Below are 20,118 nucleotides of genomic sequence, written 5' to 3' on the forward strand. Positions count from 1 at the left end.
CCATTTTATATCCTATTATTATAATAAAAACAGCATTTTCATGTTATATAAAAACAAAACTATTTTTGTTTCAGTCGCAAAGGACGCAAAAAGATTGACAAGAAAAAAGGTAAGAAAAATTCCAAGAAGAACTATCCGAATACTGTTCTCACTAAAGGGGCACTGAAAGGCTTTGACGGAATTAAAGTGTCCATTCCAACAACTGATATAAATATGTCTGCAATTGTATCACCTTTGGAAGGCTCGCATAAAAAGAAAAAGAAAAGTACTTTAAGGAAGAAGAGAGAAAATAAAAACTCAGAATCAAGTAGCAAGTATGACAGCGACCATCCTCTTAATGATAGTTCCGCTTCCCTGAAAAATGTTGATGTATATGAGTTCATGGATAATGAAGATGTGGAGTTATTCGAATTCAGACCATCAACTTTAATGGAGAGGTTTAAAAGCATCACTAACAAGGACGCCCCGAGTACGTCGAAGTTCAACCCCGTCGTTGAGGAGGCTGACCACTCCAGTGCCAGCGGCTCCGACGGCGACGACTTCGTCTACATGTCGGATGATTATGTTTGCAGCGATGATGAAACTGAAAATAGCTTAATGTCTTGTGACGTAAGCAACACCAAAACTTCCTCAGACACCAAGAAATTGTCATCCCAAATGAAGAAAAGAGACGCAGTTGAGAAAAACGCAGTTATGGGAAAAATTTTCAAAAACAACGCTGTACGAAGTGAAAAGAAAACAACAAAGAGCAAAGAACCGGTCAAACCAAAAGCCAATCTCGACCAGCTTTTTGATAGTTTACTTGAAGATGAACCCAGTTCTTCGATGTTGAACGATGAATCGCTACCTCTTAATGATGAAGCGCCTTATGCTTCAAAATACGAAAACATAATGGCGTCCCCAAGTCGATCTGAAGAATTATTACCGAAATACGAACAATACCATACCAAGAAAAAATATAATTTAAGTACAGACAAAGAAAATTATTCATCAAAATATAAAAATCATTCGTCGGATATCGATGATGACGATGAGCCTTCATCTTTTATTGATTACGGCCCATCCACTTCAAAACTCTGTTTAAAATCATTTATTGGGGATCATAAAAGTACAAAACCTGGGCTACGTCCTTCGTTATCACCACCTGAATTAAAACCGATTTCACCAAAGAAATGTGATAACACGTCGTCCAAAAACCATGACCGGATGTCTTTAATGCAAGATGACTATTTAGATGACACAGGAGCTTCTAGAAAAGGAAACGAGGCAACGAAAAAAAGCAATTCCAAATCCAAAGACGATCGATCGCCCGTGAGAAAAATAGAAGATAGCTTCGGAATTTCCAGTAATTATAACGAAATCGGATTAGAAGATTCTACATCAGACGAAACAGGCGTAGCGAGGCAAAGGGCACGTAGAAAATGCACAGTAGGAAAACAAAACATTCTAGCTGAAACCTGGAGTTCAGAATCAGAGCCCGACGGCGGCCCACCTCGGCCAAACAGTGCGGGATCCATGGCTTCTGGGACCACTCGCAAAAAGAAAGGCAAAAAGAAAGACTGGCAACATACGGGCGGGCGGCGAACTAACAACCGCCATATTTCTTTTAAGAAACAGGAAATTGTAAGCAGGGTATCTAGTAGTATTCGCAACACCGCGATGCATACAAGCGGTACTAGCAGCAGTGAACCCGTACACAATATTAGCTCAGGAAGTACACTTGCACCAATCGGATCATCAGAGAGAAGTGAGCCTAGCACCAGCGCAGCTAGTGCAGTCGGCGGCGGTTGCAAGTCTGTTGAGGAACCGCCGGCTATTCCATCCACATCATCGGGTGCGAGTATATCGTCTCCTTCCGCCGGGCCTTCTACGGTGACGGAAGGCGCGGCCGACGATCCGTCAGAGCCGACTTTTCTCGTGCCGGCCGAACCCGGCACGTCGGGCGGGGTACGCACCCGCACGTACTACTGGCCCTCGGACGGCAGCGACAACGAACAGGTGCGCGAGGCACTAGCTCGCGGGGAGCTGGCGCGCGCCGAGCGCGACCACGCGCGCGTCGAGGACGCTCAGCAGCAGCAACAACAGCACGGCTGGATCGTCGGCGATAGCCATAAGAAATTAGTTACTATGTTAGCACACGCGAAAGGTCGGAAGCGTAATAATAATAACGACGACAAACGTCATAAGACGGAGTAAGTTTAGAATTATTAGCGTTTATCAATGTTGTATATATGTTGTATATATATAGTTACTGATTTAGTTCTTTATGAAATGTACTTTTTCATGACATTTGACCAGAATTCTTATATGATAAATTTCATTAAATTGACTTTGTAAATACTGTACATCTTTTTACAATATATTAGTTAAATCTTTGTCCCTTGCAGTATGGTAGCATAGTTATATAAAAATATTTCTATTTTGAATATTATTAATAAATCATGATTTGTGGTGTCAATGATATTGTTTGATATTTAATAAATATCCATATTTTTATTTTTTGGATTTCGTGGCAGGTGTAAATATTGTATATTTTATTAGAAGAGCATAATTAAGTTAATTTATGTATACCTACACTAGTGCTGGTTTGACACCGCTGCAGAGCCGGCACGGCAGTACAGTACGCGTACGTAGCTGATTGTTTGATGTAACGTAAGAATGATATTACTTGAAGTTGTCACGTTTCCCCTAGACAGGGTTCACTCAGGGTGTGGATTATTAATATGAGATCGCATCTTCCTTCATGTGCTTGCCCATTAAAGTATTAGTGCTGATTATTAAGTGTAACTTATGAAAATATTTATTAACTTCTGGTGGGAAAACTTGTCATAAGTTGAGATATCGCATTAATCTATTCACATTTACTGTATTAACATAGAGTAACTTATACTAGAGCGGTACTGTCATAGTAAATTTTGTAACCCCAGTAAATTCACTGCCATCTGTCGACACACTTTAAAACTAAAAATGAAGATTTATAAAAATACGATAAAATGTATTTAAATATGGATAAATTATTTTTTTATTTGCATTAAATATTTTTATGATTTTGACCCATGTTCTTTCACTGATATGCGTTTAAATTGTTAAATAACAAACGAAACCGTCAACGCCATCTATGCGACAGTAAGCCAAAGCTAGTAGCGCCCTCTGAACGAGAATCAAATTTTCTTGATTTTCGAGGCACGTTTTTTCCTTAGACTGTATCCATCTATTACGGAGTTATATCTATCTTTGGTATTAATAATAATTCTTGCTGCATTATCGCATTTCTCTTAAAAGTGTTAAGATAAAGGAATATCTCAAAATTTATGTTAGGAAACGAAATATTTCTGTGAGTAACCATTAAGTGCATGCATTAAATATATTGCTAAAATAAAATTATTGTGTGTTCGTTACATTTCATAAGCAGTATGTTCTGTAGTGTCACTAGTGTCCAAGGGGGCTGACGGCGAGGTCTGGTTTATTTGTCGTCTTAGTTTTATAAATGTACTATATTTTTTGTAGTTGTAATACCAATGTCATGCATTATGAATATTATGATGTAGTTCTTTTTCTAGTCCAGATACGGAAAGACTAAATAGCCCCATTGTCAGCCTCGGAACTATGTGATCTTATTTTCCGGTGTAATGATTTAAAGAAAGAAGACTTATTGTTTTAAAGTTTGCGTAATTATCAGTAAACTGGATTTGTGTTTAAAGCAAAAAAAGTTTTAAGTCTTGAATAAAGCTCAATGTTGAAACGTCTGTATTATTATTTATTCCACATTTGCTTGTAGTACAATCGGATTAAGTCTCACCTCGAAATCCTTCCAAAGTTATGAAATTTGGTATGTATGTTAATTAAAGGCCTCTTTTTCATGTCCACACTATTTCACATTTGGGGACCTCGAAGAATCGCAGCCATCTTGGAAATTGTGTACCATCCTGGAGAAATTTCCGTTTTACTCTAAATGTACGTTTTCTATGAAAATATGGTGTAAGGCAACATTAAAGCTTATTAAATTCTACACAAATAAGTCCTAGATAACTTTGCGGTAAAAATACATCTTGTTATAGAAAATAATAGCTGAATCCAGATTTAGCGCTTATACCCTTTCAGGGGATATTCTCTTAATATTAAAACTTGGAGGAATATGAATTCCACTTTTGTCTATACATTTGTACACGTTCTACTGCAATATCAACATTTTACTCGACTGCGACTTAAACAGAAAGTAGGGTTATGGGTTTAAATACTGAAAATCAGTACACCCTGTAGCTCAGGATACTGGACCGGTTTTTTAAAACGACATATTGGTAGATTCCTCTTGCCCTTCACAACCTGTTTACACCTGTTTTATTAAAGAAAAATCAATACAGATGCCTTGAGAGGACGCCGAATAGTAAATCATATTTTTACTTCTAGCGCCTAAACTATTGAGTGGATTTCAATAAAATAGACATCAGTAGATCCATAATTGGTACACGAGTGCTATGCAATACAAATTTACAAAAATAAATGGAGGAAAAATTTGTAAAACTTAAAAATGTGACTATAGAAACAGATTTTAGGTCATAAATGGGGTTTAAACAACAGTGACAGTAATGAAATTTGACACCTACAATTTCAGGGATCCCTGTTTGCGTATCATAAAATTGGAGCTTCGGGGACCACGGGGATCAAACGACATCTTGAAAAGTATAAGTCTTTTTTGGTTTTTCTCGGAATATCTGGGTTAAATGTGAATACTGTGTATAGCGAAACAAAAGCTTATTAAGTTCTACACAAAAAAGGTATAAAACACCATGCATGTCCCTAAAACGGAGCTTTCTTCTAGAAATATGGCTCAGAAGTCAAAAGGTTATACTTAATCATCTCCTACTAAAATTTTATTTTAAGACGGGTCAGAAAAAAATACCTGTATAATTTTTTTACCAATTTTTGGAACACAAAAACATTATCTACCCAACCACGAAAAAAAAATGTGTGGAAACTTGTAAGCTTCCCTTGTAACTTGTAAGCCCTATTTCTAGAAAAAGGCTTCGTTTTTGGGACATGGTGTAGTATAACTTTATAGTGTGGAATTTAATAAGCTTTCGTTTCGCCATACACAGTATTCACATTAAACCCAGATATACCGAGAAAAAAAGAAAAACCAAAAAAGACTTATACTTTTCAAGATGGCGCTTGATCACCGTGGTCCCCGAAGCTCCAATTTTATGACACGCAAACAGGGTTCTCTGAAATTCTAGGTGTCAAATTGTAGGTGGCGCCACTTGCTAGTTCCATAAAAATCCGCCAGAGGCGCCACTAGTTCTAAAAATATCCGCTTGAAATGTATAGATGGCGCCACTTGTTAGTTCCGCAATGATCCCCGCTACATGGCGCCACTGTGTACGTGTAAGAGCGCCTGTTGTTATTTTCATAGCGAATCCGCTAGATGGCGCCACTTGTGAGTTCCATAAAAATCAGCCAGAGGCGCCCCTAGTTAGTTTGGCAAAGATCCGTCAGATGGCGCCACTTGTTCGTTCCGCAGTGATCACCGCTAAATGGCGCCACTTGCTAGTTCCATAAAAATCCGCCAGAGGCGCCACTAGTTAGTTTGGCAAAGATCCGTGAGATGGCGCCACTTGTTAGTTCCGCAATGATCACCGCTAGATGGCGCCACTGTGTATGCGAGTTATCGATTCGCTTAATGGTTCGCGATGAAATGTATAGATGTCGCTAGAGTCAGTGGACGTGGAAGTGTTAGTTCCAAAAACATCCGCTACAAAAAGGTATAGATGAGCTGCCGTCCGAGTAGTTCTAAAAAAGTCCGCAGTTAGGCAAAGATCCGTTAGAGGAAGCTACGTTTCAAAAGTGCGCTAAGAAATGTATAGATGGCGCTAGCAGCACTGAGTACACTTTGTAATCTAAGTTTGTAAAGGACGTAGCCTACGAATGACGTCACATGGTCTGAGAACTCACAAAAAAGTACGGAATTCTCGGTGCGCGAGTCTACAGTTGTGCCGTTCCCGGTAACATTCCCCATTTTGTATGGGGAATGTTACCGAGCGAGAAATTTCCCCATACAAAATGGGGAATGATACCGGGAACGGCACAACTCTACGCGAGTCCGACTCGCACTTGTCCGTTTTTCCTATAAATGACGTCATATGGTCTAGAACTGTCACTAAAAAGTACGGAATCCTCGGTGCGCGACTCTGACTCACGCTTGTCCGTTTTTTTAATACCACTGTTGATGGTGAAGGTGTTCCACAATAAAAGCTCACAATACGGGACACGAAAAACAGTTTAATTATCTAAAAGTTACAACACCACGTGATTTTAATATGAGAGCAGTATATACGTGTGTCGCGCGCGGATTGACAAGCCGACTGACTCGTGGTCAAAGACAAAAACCGTTGGAGCCTTGTCGCTGCGTCACACGTAGGTATATCTACCTACAAATTTCAGCTTAAGACTAAAGTTGTACAAATTATTATAGTACCACCATAATGAACAAAATTAAATACGAAGAAAAAAAAACCATTTTGAGCACGTCGCTAACACGCCCCACCCCAGTGCTGGCTCAGCACTCATCAACCTATGGGATTCTAGCGACGCGCGCCGCAGGCCGTTTCAAAACGCCAGATTTGGTTTTTATTTCCACTAGCCTGATCCGACCATCCCTATCTGGAAAAACCTGCTGGACGACCGCCTTCGGCCACACATTGCGTGGTGCTCCTGGATCTACAACTAAAACTAAGTCTCCTACCTTGAGTGGAGCTTGCTCATTGTTCCACTTCCTTCTTGGGAGTAACTCCGGTAAGTATTCCTTTACCCACCTCTGCCAATACATATCGGCCAGCCTTTGACTCGTCCGCCATTGCTTCCGAAGGAACAAGTCTGAATCGTCAAAGACGCCTAAAGCGGGAATATTAGGGGAAGAGTGGAGAAGGAAGTGGTTCGGCATTAAAGCACCGTCACTACCTGGTTCCACGGAGACGTGGGTTAGCGGGCGGCTGTTGACAATATTCTCCACCTCCGCCATCAGAGTGCTGAGAACTTCGTTCTTCGGTGCCCGCTCTTTGAGAACAACGCTAAGACTTCTCTTAACGCTGCGTATGAGGCGCTCCCATGCCCCACCCCAATGGGGACTCGCGGGAGGTATAAACTTCCAACTCGAACCATTGGTCAATGCGAAGTCATTGACAGCTTTGTTGTCGAGCTCCTGCACAGATCGTTTCAACTCGGTATCAGCTCCCCGTAGGTTCGTACCGTTATCCGAGTAGAAACAGTCTGGCTATCCTCGACGCGACGCCATACGCCGTAACGCCATAATGAGGGAGTCGGTGGTGAGAGAATGTACGATCTCCAAATGGATCGCCCTTACCGTAAGTCACGTGTCGCGTCGTGTCCGTGCCGCGTCTTGAATTGCTCGCAGCGGTTCTACTGTCGGACTTGATGGCTTCGGTCGTGGAGGCTTTGAAGCCTTTCCACTCGGTAGATAGAATCATCGCATGGTCGGACTCAAGTGTGACGTTAACTTGGATCAAGTCGTGTCCGTCCAGGTGGAAAACGTTCGTGGCCAACCGTGTGAGTCACATCCAAGACGTCAATTCCCCCCGACTCCTGGCATCATGTCAGAACCACTGACAATCCAGCCGATTGCGGATCTCGAGGCTTGCTTCCCCAAGACTTGGTCAACCAAACGTGCTGGTGGAACGGACCTGGTTGGCTCCGGGACCCTTCCGAAAGCTGGCCCAAGTCAGCACTGGCGCCTGATAGGGATGTTCTTCACGAAGAACAAAAGATTACGGTCCTTGTAGTGTCCAATGACAACGCCTTCATTGACAATTTATTAGAGAAGTTCTCGTCGTTAAGAACGATTCAACGTGTCTTAGCGTATTGTCGTCGCTTCGCGAACAACGCGAAGAACCAAAAGACGACCGCGAAGTTGTTACGCGGACCTTTGACACCTCTCGAAATAAAGCAGTCGCTGATGCTTCTCGTGCGCTCCGTACAACAGCGCAGCTTCGCTCAGGAAATCGAAAAGATTGCGAACAACCATTCGAACTCTCTTCCAAAAGTGTTCCGGAAACTGTCCCCATTCACGGATGACGCGGGTCTCTTAAGGGTGGGCGGTCGCCTGTCGCGAGCTTCTCTCGACTTCGACGTGAAGCATCCGTTGCTTCTACCTCGCGACAATCGTCTGACCTTCCTTCTTATCGACGACTATCATAGGCGGTTCATGCATCCAGGCATCCAAACGCTTCATAACTTGTTGTCACAACACTTCTGGATCATGTGTCCAAAACGGGCAATCTACGCAGTGGTATCAAAATGTATGAAGTGCTTTCGGGTGCGGCCACTGGGTGCCCCTGCGCCGTTCATGGGCGACCTGCCGTCCTATCGAATATCCCAGCTTAAGGCTTTCTCGAGCGCAGCGGTCGATTTTGGCGGGCCTTTCGACATCGCTCTCGGCCGCGGACGCGGTAACAAGACGTACAAGGGCTATATTTGTGTCTTTGTCTGTACCGCAACAAAGGCCATTCACACCGAGCTTGTCACCGAGTTGTCCTCGGATGCTTTTCTCGCCGCACTTCGGCGTTTCGTCGCTTGTCGTGGTCGGTGCAGCCGGTTAGTGTCTGACCAAGGAAAAAATTTTGTCGGTGCGAACAACATCTTGCAACATCTAGTGAAGGATGCTGCCACACACCATACAATTGCCTTCAAATTCAACCCGCCGGGTAGCCCACATTTCTCAGGACTAGCTGAAGCTGGAATTAAGGCCGTGAAAACACATTTGGCGCGTGTCGTCGGGAACCAAAGGCTGACGTATGAGGAATTTTCGACGGTTTTAACCCAAGTTGAGGCTTTGCTCAACTCGAGGCCACTCACTCCTCTCAGCACTGACTCCAACGACCTGTCGGCTTTGACTCCGGGTCATTTCCTCACCACGGAACCCCTGTCGGTCGTGCCTGAGGAAAACCTGTCAGACGTTCGGGTTAGCCCTCTCCAACGCTGGAAGCTGCGTCAGAAGATGCACCAGGACTTCTGGAACAAATGGTCGAAGGAGTACATGCATACTCTCCAGCAGCGGATGAAGTGGCACGACAGACAGCCCAACGTCCAAGTTGGCGCACTCGTGCTCGTTGTGAAAGAGCAGACGAGCCCAATGAAGTGGCCCCTGGGTCGCATCACCGATACACACCCTGGATCTGACGGGATCTGTCGTGTGGTTACTGTGCGCACGGCCACAGGGTTGTACAAACGGCCTGTGGTCAAGCTGTGCCCACTGCCTGCGTAGCCGCTTTAGAGCGCTACCTTTGTGCTGTCCGTTTTTCGTTTAGTTTTAATATTATCGCACTACATTTTTGTTATTTTCTTATCTTTTTCGCTTAGTCAAAATACAATTGCATTTTGGTGGGCGGAATGTTCAGCTTTGGCTTTGTATTTTTAGATTTCTTGTTGTAATTACTGTGGCAACACCAACGTCACGGTTTGAATTTGAATATTGCTCTGTCACAAGCTGTCAGAGCCAGTATGTCAGTTAAGACTGTGTCTCGCCATTATCGCTAATTTTCTCGCAATATCACTCTACTTTTAAAATCAGTGCTGTGTAGCCGAAGTACGCCGTGCCCATCCGTGAAGTGGAGAATCCGAGGTCTAAGTTGGACGATCAAGGTAACGGATCTAAGCTTACCTCTAGCTTGCGACAAGGGCAGCCCGGGACCAACACCAGGGTCTACAACGGAGGCCAACGGTTCAAGCCCACAACCCCGGATTGCAAGGTAACTTCGCCCTACACTATTTTGCACTTTAGTTTCACTTCATAGGTTAATTTTAGTATAGCACAACTTTCTTGCTCAACTGGCCCCTAAATCTCATCTCTTATCGCCCCCCTTTACAGTCCATTCTCTCGCCAATAAACAATGATTTACAATGTTCAATTGAACATAGAGATTCTGTGTATCGATACTGTAATAAAAAATATATGTCGTTTAAGTTTATACCAAGCTATGCTAGTGGTACCAAGCTAGTGGTGCCTATTGTTAAAAATAAAAACGGAATAACTATAGACCCATATCGCTGGCTACAGTGATAGCTAAGGTACTCGACGGTCTTCTTAGTAAGCAGCTCGATAAGTATTTACATCTTCATGATGCTCAGTTCGGGTTTCGAGCCGGTCTCTCGACGGAGACCGCAATTTTCACCTTGAAGGAGACCGTCAAGTACTATACCCTAAGAAAGACACCAGTTTATGGATGCTTTATGGACTTATCCAAAGCCTTCGATATGGTTTCCTATCGGATACTGTGGGGAAAGTTGCGGGCCACCGCATGCCTAAAGAGCTGGTTGACTTGTTTAGTCACTGGTACGAGCGGCAAGAGAACTGTGTAAGGTGGGCGGGAGCGGTATCCGACACATACAGACTGGAATGCGGAGTGAGGCAGGGGGGGCTAACCTCGCCTAAGCTTTTCTGTCTGTATGTCGACGAGCTGATTGCCGGACTCAGCAACACGTATGCGGGATGTTCTATAGATGGCCAAATGGTCAATAACATTAGTTACGCGGATGATATGGTGTTGCTGAGTCCGTCAGTCAGTGCACTTAGGGACCTGCTGCGCATGTGCGAAACCTATGCTGATTCACATGGACTGAAGTACAATTGTCTCAAAACGCATGTTATAGTTTTCGCGGTGCGGGGCACGTCGTCGGTGTACGTGCCGCCCATCAAGCTGTATGAAAAGGAGCTGGACAAGGTTGACCGGTTCAAATATTTAGGTCACATTATCACGAGTGACCTAAAGGACGACAGTTATATTGAGAGGGAACGTAGGGCGCTGGCGGTTCGGGGGAATATGCTGGCTCGCAGGTTCGCGCATTGTACGGGGGAAGTAAAGAGAACCTTGTTCAAGTCCTTCTGTCAATCGTTCTACACCAGCGGCCTGTGGGTTAGTTATACTCAGAGCCCTCAGCGCCTTACGAGTCCTCTATAATAACATGTTTAGGGTGCTGATGGGGCTCCCTAGATTCTGCAGTGCATCTGGAATGTTCGCCGACGCACACGTAGAGGACTTCCACGCCATTATGCGTAAAAAGATCATGTCCATCAGAAGCAGAATACAGGGGAGTGCCAACGGCATACTAAATATGTTAGCGGATAGGCCAGACAGTCTTTTACAAAGACATTGGATGTCCTCACTTATAAACCCCCATTCAGGGGATATATATTTTTTAAATTAGTGTGTAATAAAAATAGTTTTAATATAAATAACCTAGCTTTTAAGTAACAAACTAACAAATTTGGAACACCGTATCTGAATAAAGAAATTATTTATTTATTATTTATTTATTATGCGCCTCAATTTGGAGGCCTCTGGGAAGCCGGAGTCAAGAGTGTCAAATTCCATTTGAAACGAGTGGTTGGAAATCATTGCTTAACCTTTGAGGAACTTTATTCGGCGATCGTTCAATTTGAAGGGATTTTGAACTCAAGACCCTTGCTATCCTTGGATCCTAATGAGGGTAAATACTTGTCACCAGGTCATTTTCTTATTGGTACGGCTATAACAAGTTACCCAGATGTTGATTTAACTGAAGTTCCAGTTAATCGCTTAAGAAAGTTTTGGGACATTGTAACTAGATTAAAGCAGGATTTCTGGAAGACTTGGTCTATGACTACCTCTGCCAGTTGCAAAGTCGTCCCAAGTGGACCTTGAAGTACCTACCCAATTTAAAAATAGGTGATTTGGTTCTTGTGAGAAAAGTAAACACTGCTCCATTGTGTTGGCCAATGGGCCGCATAGTTAAGATATTTCCTGGAAAGGATGGTAGAGTTAGAGTGGCCGAGGTGAAAATGGGGGACAAATTGTATGCCAGACCTATTACGAAGCTATGTCCTTTACCTCTTGACTAAATATTGTCTATCTCGCTAAATGAAGTCTTGTATGATCTGTCAAGCTAAGTTAAACACAACTCGCCCGGCCCAATTATGTTCAGGACAAGTCTGAACATAGCTTATAAATATTGTATGTTCACTTTTAGTGCTAATATTTGTTGCTTGCAACATTTTAGGATAAGTTTGTCTATGGCGCGCTGTCAGCGCTCTCTTCATTCTGTGCCATAACCGAATGTAGTAGCATAAATGTTTAGCTTTCAATAAAAGTTAATTTCTGTATAAATCTAATCGCAGTTTGATTCAAATATGCGATAGTTGGTAATACCACGTTATTCTTTGCAGTTGGTTTTGTCGCTTTTGCTTATCAAATGTAGGTATAGAGTTTGTAGTTTACCAACCGCAAAAAGGTATAATAAGTTTGTTTTTTATAGCACGTTAGTGGCAAACAAGCAGACGGCTCCCCGCTTGATGGTAAGCAGTTACCGTAGCCTATGAATGGCGTCATATGGTCCACAACTGTCACTAAAAAGTACGGAATCCTCGGTGGGCGAGTCCGACTCGCACTTGTCCGGTTTTTTAATACCACGTCAGTGGCAAACGAGCATACAATCCGCTGATGGTAAGCAGTCACCGTAGCGTATGAACGCCTTGTCCGGTTACTCCGGTTCCTCTAACAAAAAGTACGGAATTCTCGGTGCGCGAGTCCGACTCACGCTTGTCCGTTTTTTTTATACCACGTTATTCTTTGCAGTTGGTTTTGTCGCTTTTGCTTATTAAGGACTTGCTGATTGAAACAACGACATATTGGAAGTGTTCTTTATTCTCTAAAGCGCTATCCTACTCTAACATTATTGTTTTTACATATATCTATCCTTATCACTCTTACGGGGTTATCACAAATCGATTGTGAGTATTATGGTTCGACCTGAATATCGACTTTGCCCTTACAAATGTATGGAGTTTGTAGTTTACCAACCGCAAAAAGGTACAACAAGTTTGTTTTCTTATAGCACGTTAGTGGCAAACGAGCAGACGGCCCCCGCCTGAAGGTAAGCAGTCACCGTAGCCTATGAACACCTTGTACTTACGGTTTTTTAATACCACGTTAGTGGCAAACAAGCAGACGGCCCGCCTGATGGTAAGCAGTCGCCGTAACCTATGAACGCCTTGTCCGGTTCCTCTGACTAAAAAGTACGGAACTCTCGGTGGGCTAGTCCGACTCGCACTTGTCCGGTTTTTAAATATGCCGTTATTTCCGCCTCAGTTTAGGTATTTATCTGCCGCCGGCCGACCGTCGCGACATTGACGTGACCTAAGCGTGTAAGCGACATGGAATTTCACGGCGCTTTTGACCCTTAGTGTGGATATACGTACGAGACTACCAGCGCATTGCCGAAAGTTATATGTATATATTTTTCAAAATTATTACCTGTACCACGTCAGTGGCAATCAAGCATACGCCCCGCCTGATGGTAAGCAGTGTCACCGTAGCCTATGGACGCCTGCAACTTCATAGTTGCTACATGCGCGTTGCCAGACCCTTTAAACACCTACTTGCGCAATAATTTGGATGTGTAGATATAGTTGGTTAAACCAAATTGTCAGTAAATAAGAACAATAAAAACTATAATCATCCTTTTCTTTTGGGTGCTAGTACTAGTGTAAGACAAAGGTAGTATGATTCTTTCTATAAGAGTTTTGAATGATTCTCGGAGTTTTGAACAATTCAAAAGGTAATCACGGTCTATATCCCGGTCAATATAAGTCTAATGATTCTTTCTGTCTATGCTTGAAATGAGACAGTCCTTTGGCAAACTATAGTTAGGTTTTTAGACCTGTACCAATAACTTCTGAGGTTATAAGAATATTAATGTTGCTTATTTTTTATATATAGTTTCCAGACCATATACTAAACCTAAAAATAATATTTTGTGTCATCCTAGGTATTTGCTTAGGTAGAAATTTAGGTATTTCTTTTTTCAATCAGCATTCTGTAAAAAAAATATTAGAGACGAAATTCTTTGTTTCCCTGTAAAGGCAAAGTGGCTTCCGACGTACACACGCATTTTGTGTCATTTTCATCCACGGGTATAATGGCATTTAATAAATACGTAATATTGATCCTAAAACGCCTAAAAAAATATTAGAGTCAGTAAGTGAAGTGTTGTACTTTACAGAACATTGTTATATGTTATTCAAACAAATCTGTGTCAAATTCATCCACCGCTTTTATTTAAAAAAAAAAATTCTAATTAACACCCTGTATCTGCCACAAAAAAAAATCATATTATTAAGTTTACGTCTACAATATTATAATACCACATTGAGACATCATTCATAATTTGGGTCATTTTGATCCACGGTTTTTTTACTATCTGGCAAAATAAAACTCAATTGAGCAAGAAGGGCGTGCGCGGGGAAGGGTACCTACGCGGGTGGGGTGCTTATTATACTTGCCACACTATCAGCTGGCGACTGAGATCTTAATACTATCTCCTTTACCCTTGTTAAGACCAACCAAGAGTGAAAGAGATGGCATTATGAGCTGTCTCGCCACTTAGTTTTGCGATACAGTGTATTTATTTCATTCGGAGGCATAATTACATTGTCTTATCAATCTTACCGTAGTAGGTATATAAATATAATTAAAAATAAACTGTAGGCTGCACTCCTCATACTGACCAACATTTGTGACGTTCCTAATCAAAAGGTACCACTTTCTCTGACAGGTTATTTGTATAAAGATATAATCAAATTTCGTCTTTATGGTAAACGACAAAGTGGTACCTACCTTTTGATTGAGAATGTCACATCAGCGACTTAAAAATTACTTTTGTTTCGATTTTTAGTAGACTTTTTAAGTTTATTTTAAGACGCAATTTATTGTGATTTTTGTTATGTTTAAGCGTGGCAAGCAACATTAATTACAATGATGATGATGTTCATTAAATACAATATTTTTTCATACTATACTGAACTGTCACCCTATACATGAGAATGAACAGCGCCCTCTTGACAATGATCATATATTACTGGTCAGGCTTTAATATGTGTCATAATTTAGTAGTCCCCTTTGTGGATTCTAAGTTTCCGAGTTACAGCAGTTTAGTGAAAGCGTTTTTTTTTTAAATATAAATTAAGGGTTGAATAAAGAGGAAAGAAAATTTGATTATTTTTGCGCTACGAGGCACGGTTTAGGAGATACAGCCCTATAAAGTTTTTTTATTGTTTTTTTTTCTTTTTTTCTTTTTTACATTGTGTTTTTTGTATATTACTTTGGGGTTTCATAAAGGAGAACGAAAATTTAATTATTTTTGCGCTACGACGCATGGTTTAGGAGATCAAGCCCTATAAAGATTTTTTTCTTTTTCTTTTTTACGTTTTTAAATCTTAAATAAGGGCTTCTTAAGGGAAACGAAAATTTGATTATTTTTCGCTACCATGCACGGTTTAGGAGATACATCCCTAAAGTTTTTTTTGTTGTTTTTTTTTCTTTTTTTTTTGTCATTGCGTTTTTTGTTATTACTTTGGGGTTTCATAAAAGGGAACGAAAATTTTATTATTTTTGCGCTACGACGCACGGTTTAGGAGATACAGCCCTAAAATGATTTTTTTCTCTTTTTCTTTTTTGCGTTTTTAAATCTTAATTAGGGGCTTCTTAAAGGGGAACGGATATTGATTATTTTTGCGCTACGATGCACGGTTTAGGAGATACAGCCCTATAAAGTTTTTTTGTTATTTTTTTTTTTCTTTTTTTTTTCTTGTGTTTTTGTATATTATTTTGGGGCTTCATAAATGGGAACGAAAATTTTATTATTTTTGCGCTACGACGCATGGTTTAAGAGATACAGCCCTATAAAGATTTTTTTTTTTTAAATTTTGCGTTTTTTTTAAATATAAATTATGGGTTGCATAAAGGGGAACGAAAATTTTATTATTTTTGCGCTACGACGCATGGTTTAGGAGATACAGCCCTATAAAGATTTTTTTTTTAATTTTGCTTTTTTTTTAAATATAAATTATGGGTTGCATAAAGGGGAACGAAAATTTTATTGTTTTTGCGGTACCACGCACGGTTTAGGAGAAAAGTTTTTTTCCTGGTTTTTTTTTGTTTTTTTTTAAGTATTAATTACGGGTTTCTTAAAGGGGTTTTTTTAATTATTTTTTGCGCTACGACGCATGGTTTAAGAGATACAGCCCTATAATGTTTTTTTTTTAAATTTTGCGTTTTTTTAAATATAAATTATGGGTTGCATAAAGGGGAACGAAAATTTTATTATTTTTGCGCTACGACGCATGGTTTAGGAGATACAGCCCTATAAAGATTATTTTTTTAATTTTGCGTTTTTTTTAAATATAAATTATGGGTTGCATAAAGGGGAACGAAAATTTTATTGTTTTTGCGGTACCACGCACGGTTTAGGAGAAAAGTTTTTTTTCCTGTTTTTTTTTGTTTTTTTTAAGTATTAATTACGGGTTTCTTAAAGGGGTTTTTTTAATTATTTTTGCGCTACGACGCATGGTTTAAGAGATACAGCCCTATGATTTTTATTTTTAATTTTGCGTTTTTTTCAAATATAAATTATGGGTTGCATAAAGGGGAACGAAAATTTTATTATTTTTGCGCCACCACGCACGGTTTAGGAGATATTATATCTAGTATATATATAGCTATAATAGCTCTATAAAGTTTTTTCCTGTTTTTTTTTTAAAGTTTTAATTAAGGGTTTCTTAAGGGGAACGAAAATTTGATTATTTTTGTGCTACGATGCACGGTTTAGGAGATGCAGCCCTATAAAGATTTTTTTTTTTGTTTTTTTTTTCATTGTGTTTTTTGTATATTATTTTGGGGTTCCGTAAAGGGGAACGAAATTTTTGTTATTTTTGCGCTACCACGCACGGTTTAGGAGATACAGCCCGAAAATGATTTTTTTACTCTTTTTCTTTTTTGCGTTTTTCAATCTTTAAATACAATATATTTTCATACTATACTGAACTGTCACCCTATACATGAGAATGAACAGCGCCCTCTTGACAATGATCATATATTACTGGTCAGGCTTTAATATGTGTCATAATTTAGTAAAGTCCCCTTTGTGGATTCTAAGTTTCCGAGTTACAGCAGTTTAGTGAAAGCGTTTTTTTTTTAAATATAAATTAAGGGTTGAATAAAGAGGAAAGAAAATTTGATTATTTTTGCGCTACGACGCACGGGTTAGGAGATACAGCCCTATAAAGTTTTTTTATTGTTTTTTTTTCTTTTTTACATTGTGTTTTTTGTATATTACTTTGGGGTTTCATAAAGGGGAACGAAAATTTTATTATTTTTGCGCTACGACGCACGGTTTAGGAGATACAGCCCGAAAATGATTTTTTTACTCTTTTTCTTTTTTGCGTTTTTCAATCTTAATTAGGGGTTTCTTAAAGGGGTTTTTTTAAATTATTTTTGCGCTACGATGCACGGTGTAGGAGATACAGCCCTATAAAGTTTTTTTGTTATTTTTTTTCTTTTTTTTTCATTGTGTTTTAAATATATTACTTTGGGGGCTTCATAAAGGGGAACGAAATTTTTATTATTTTTGCGCTACGACGCATGGTTTAAGAGATACAGTCCTATAATGATTTTTTTTAAATTTCTTTTGCGTTTTTTTAAATATAAATTATGGGTTGCATAAAGGGGAACGAAATTTATTATTTTTGCGCCACCACGCACGGTTTAGGAGATATTATATCTATATATATAGCTATAATAGCTCTATAAAGTTTTTTTCCTGGTTTTTTTTTAAGTTTTAATTAAGGGTTTCTTAAGGGGAACGAAAATTTGATTATTTTTGTGCTACGATGCACGGTTTAGGAGATGCAGCCCTGTAAAGTTTTTTTTTTGTTTTTTTTTTCATTGTGTTTTTTGTATATTAGTTTGGGATTCCATAAAGGAAACGAAAATTTGATTATTTTTGCGCTACGACTGTTTAGGAGATACAGCTCATACAGCCCTATAAAAATTTTTTTTTGTTTTTTTTTTGCGTTTTTTTTTAAATATAAATTAATGGTTACATAAACGGGACCGAAACGTTTATTTTTGCGCTACGACGCACGGTTTAGGAGATACAGCCCTATAAAGATTTTTCCTCTTTTGTTTCTTTTTTGCGTTTTTAAATCTTAATTAGGGGCTTCTTAAAGGGGAGCGAAAATTTGATTATTTTTGCGCTACGATGCACGATTTAGGAGATACAGCTAATACAGCCCTATAAAGATTTTGTTTCTTTTTTTTCATTGTATTTTTCATGTATTACTTTTGGGTTACATAAAGGGGAACGAAAATTTTATTATTTTTGCGCATGGTTTAGGAGATACAGTCCTATATATTTTTTTACAATGCATGTGCTCGAAAAGTGCGTTTCCTACGGAGCCATATCGTGCGGAAATTACTGCTTTTCCGCACTAGTGCTTTTTGTTTTCAATTTTTTTTATAGTACATATGGTGCTACTTTCTCGCACTAGTGCGGAAAAGAGCACTTACCGTGCATATGTGGAAAGTTTAAAGGGCCATATGTACTGTAAAACGTACGATACACGTGCGAATAGGTAATTCGCAACTCGTGTCGATTTAAAACACTCCTTTTAGTAATTAAACTTATTTGCCATTATATGTTTTTTTATTTACTCGCACAATGCATAGTAAAACATTGTATGATACACGTGCGTAAAGATGATTTCCGCACTTGATGCATAAATAGCAATTTTTTTTATCAAAGAATGAAAGAAAGACGGTATTAATAACCAAATTTTACTTTAGTGGTACCTTTTCCCTATCACTGTCACAAATGTATGTGGCGTTCACGTAAACGCGATATTTTTAAGATTTCCCTGCGCAATGTTGCCAGCTCGCTCGCAAATCAAACATGTACTTACAGTTCTTTTGCATAATGGTGACATTGTACAATATCTATAAGTTTTAAATAGGTAAAAGATAATTCGACGCTTAATTTGCTTGCTTGTTGCTTGTTGTTGTGTTGTTTGCGTAACTTCTTTGAATAAGTTGCGTTAATTTGGCGCACAGGCGAAGTAAACATGCGTTGCGTACGCCGCGGCCCCACCCTGCACGGCCTCCGTTGCCCATTCAGACCGCCCGCTAGCTTCGTTTGAACGCAAATAATATTTTTGTAATATTTGTTTATGCAGTGGATGCAAGTGACACAAATTCATACATCTTATTTATCCCGCATTTCAAATTAATAAGATGTAAACTCTAATATCTTTAATATTCTTTTGTAACGGTGACAGCCTGTTACAACAAAACCATCAAATATCTTATGAAGCTATGCCTTAATAAGACACAAAATCATTTAATGGACCTATTTAAACGATTAAATTCGACCTAAGTAATTTTTTTTAACTAATTTTATTTTGTGTCATTTAGAATATTATGACATAGTATCAGATTGCAGTGGACGTAATTGACACAAACTATGTTTTCACACTAAAACACTATCCTATATGCAACACAGTTACATGTTTTCTCTCGAATATTTTTTTCTCCAAAATAATTCAAAATAAAAAATAATTACCACAAAATAACAAATTACTAGAAAAGCGTATTATATATATGACACAAAACAAAATGTAAGATTTACATCTTAACAAAGTATTCATAAGCGAAAACAGAATTGACTTTAATATTTTTATAACCTAGGGGTCAAAATATAGCCAGCGGTACAGGTCTATTTACTGAAATAAAAAAAGTTCAAAGAAAATGAGTAATTATTTATTTACCAATCATTTAGTTATTTTATAATGTCCTCATACAAGGGTTTTAAAATTAATCTCTTTTCATCTTTATCATAGAAAATTTTCTCATTTAATTTGGGTGTACATATTGTGCTTATCACTAATCAAATTGGACATGTTATCATAGAGAGTTTTACTCAAGTCTAAACAAGTAGGTAATAGTATTTATTAAAATTTGACTGACGTACAGTTAGTAGCGGCGTTAACATCTTTCAACGTATTCTAAAAGTTAATAAATATGACGTCACCCAATTTCTAGTCGACTATATATGCTAAATTCGCGTCTATCGACGGGCAAACAAGCAGACAGGTCGCCTGCAAATACTATTGTATGTTTGTACTGGCGCACTTTTCTTTGCAGTTGGACTTTTGTCGCTTGTGGTTATTAAATGTATGGAGTATGTAGTTTGCCAATAAATAAACAAACAATCAGACAGCCCGCCTGATGGTAAGCTGTCATC

At 39.4% G+C, this 20,118-nt stretch overlaps 3 protein-coding genes across 3 annotated transcripts in view; all 3 read left to right on the forward strand.

Moving 5' to 3' along the window:
* The window catches only part of LOC134754463 (uncharacterized), a 104,469-nt gene extending 100,727 nt beyond the window's left edge, over positions 1-3,742 (forward strand). The window contains exon 5 of the mRNA XM_063690797.1: positions 75-3,742. Within this exon, the coding sequence (XP_063546867.1) occupies positions 75-2,196 (2,122 nt within the window). The 3' untranslated portion in view covers positions 2,197-3,742. The remainder of the gene's footprint in view (positions 1-74) is intronic.
* Positions 3,743-7,604: 3,862 nt separating this feature from the next.
* On the forward strand, positions 7,605-9,274 carry LOC134753706 (uncharacterized). The gene is made up of 2 exons (XM_063689645.1): positions 7,605-7,731; positions 7,794-9,274. The coding sequence occupies exons 1-2, from the start codon at positions 7,605-7,607 to the stop codon at positions 9,272-9,274; spliced, it is 1,608 nt and encodes a 535-aa protein (XP_063545715.1).
* A 958-nt stretch (positions 9,275-10,232) lies between these two features.
* Positions 10,233-10,967, forward strand: LOC134753707 (uncharacterized). The gene has a single exon (XM_063689646.1). It carries the CDS (start codon positions 10,233-10,235, stop codon positions 10,965-10,967), a length of 735 nt encoding a protein of 244 aa, XP_063545716.1.
* Positions 10,968-20,118: the final 9,151 nt, after the last annotated feature.

This window comes from Cydia strobilella, chromosome Z (assembly GCF_947568885.1).
Source record: "Cydia strobilella chromosome Z, ilCydStro3.1, whole genome shotgun sequence".
NCBI classification, from domain to species: domain Eukaryota; kingdom Metazoa; phylum Arthropoda; class Insecta; order Lepidoptera; family Tortricidae; genus Cydia; species Cydia strobilella.

Coding starts and splice junctions, on each gene's coding strand:
- LOC134753706 (XM_063689645.1), top strand. CDS start 7,605: ATGTCAGAACCACTGACAATCCAGCCGATTGCGGATCTCGAGGCTTGC. Junction 7,732..7,793: donor CCTTCCGAAAGCTGGCCCAA/GTCAGCACTGGC, acceptor CGGTCCTTGTAG/TGTCCAATGACAACGCCTTC.
- LOC134753707 (XM_063689646.1), top strand. CDS start 10,233: ATGCTTTATGGACTTATCCAAAGCCTTCGATATGGTTTCCTATCGGAT.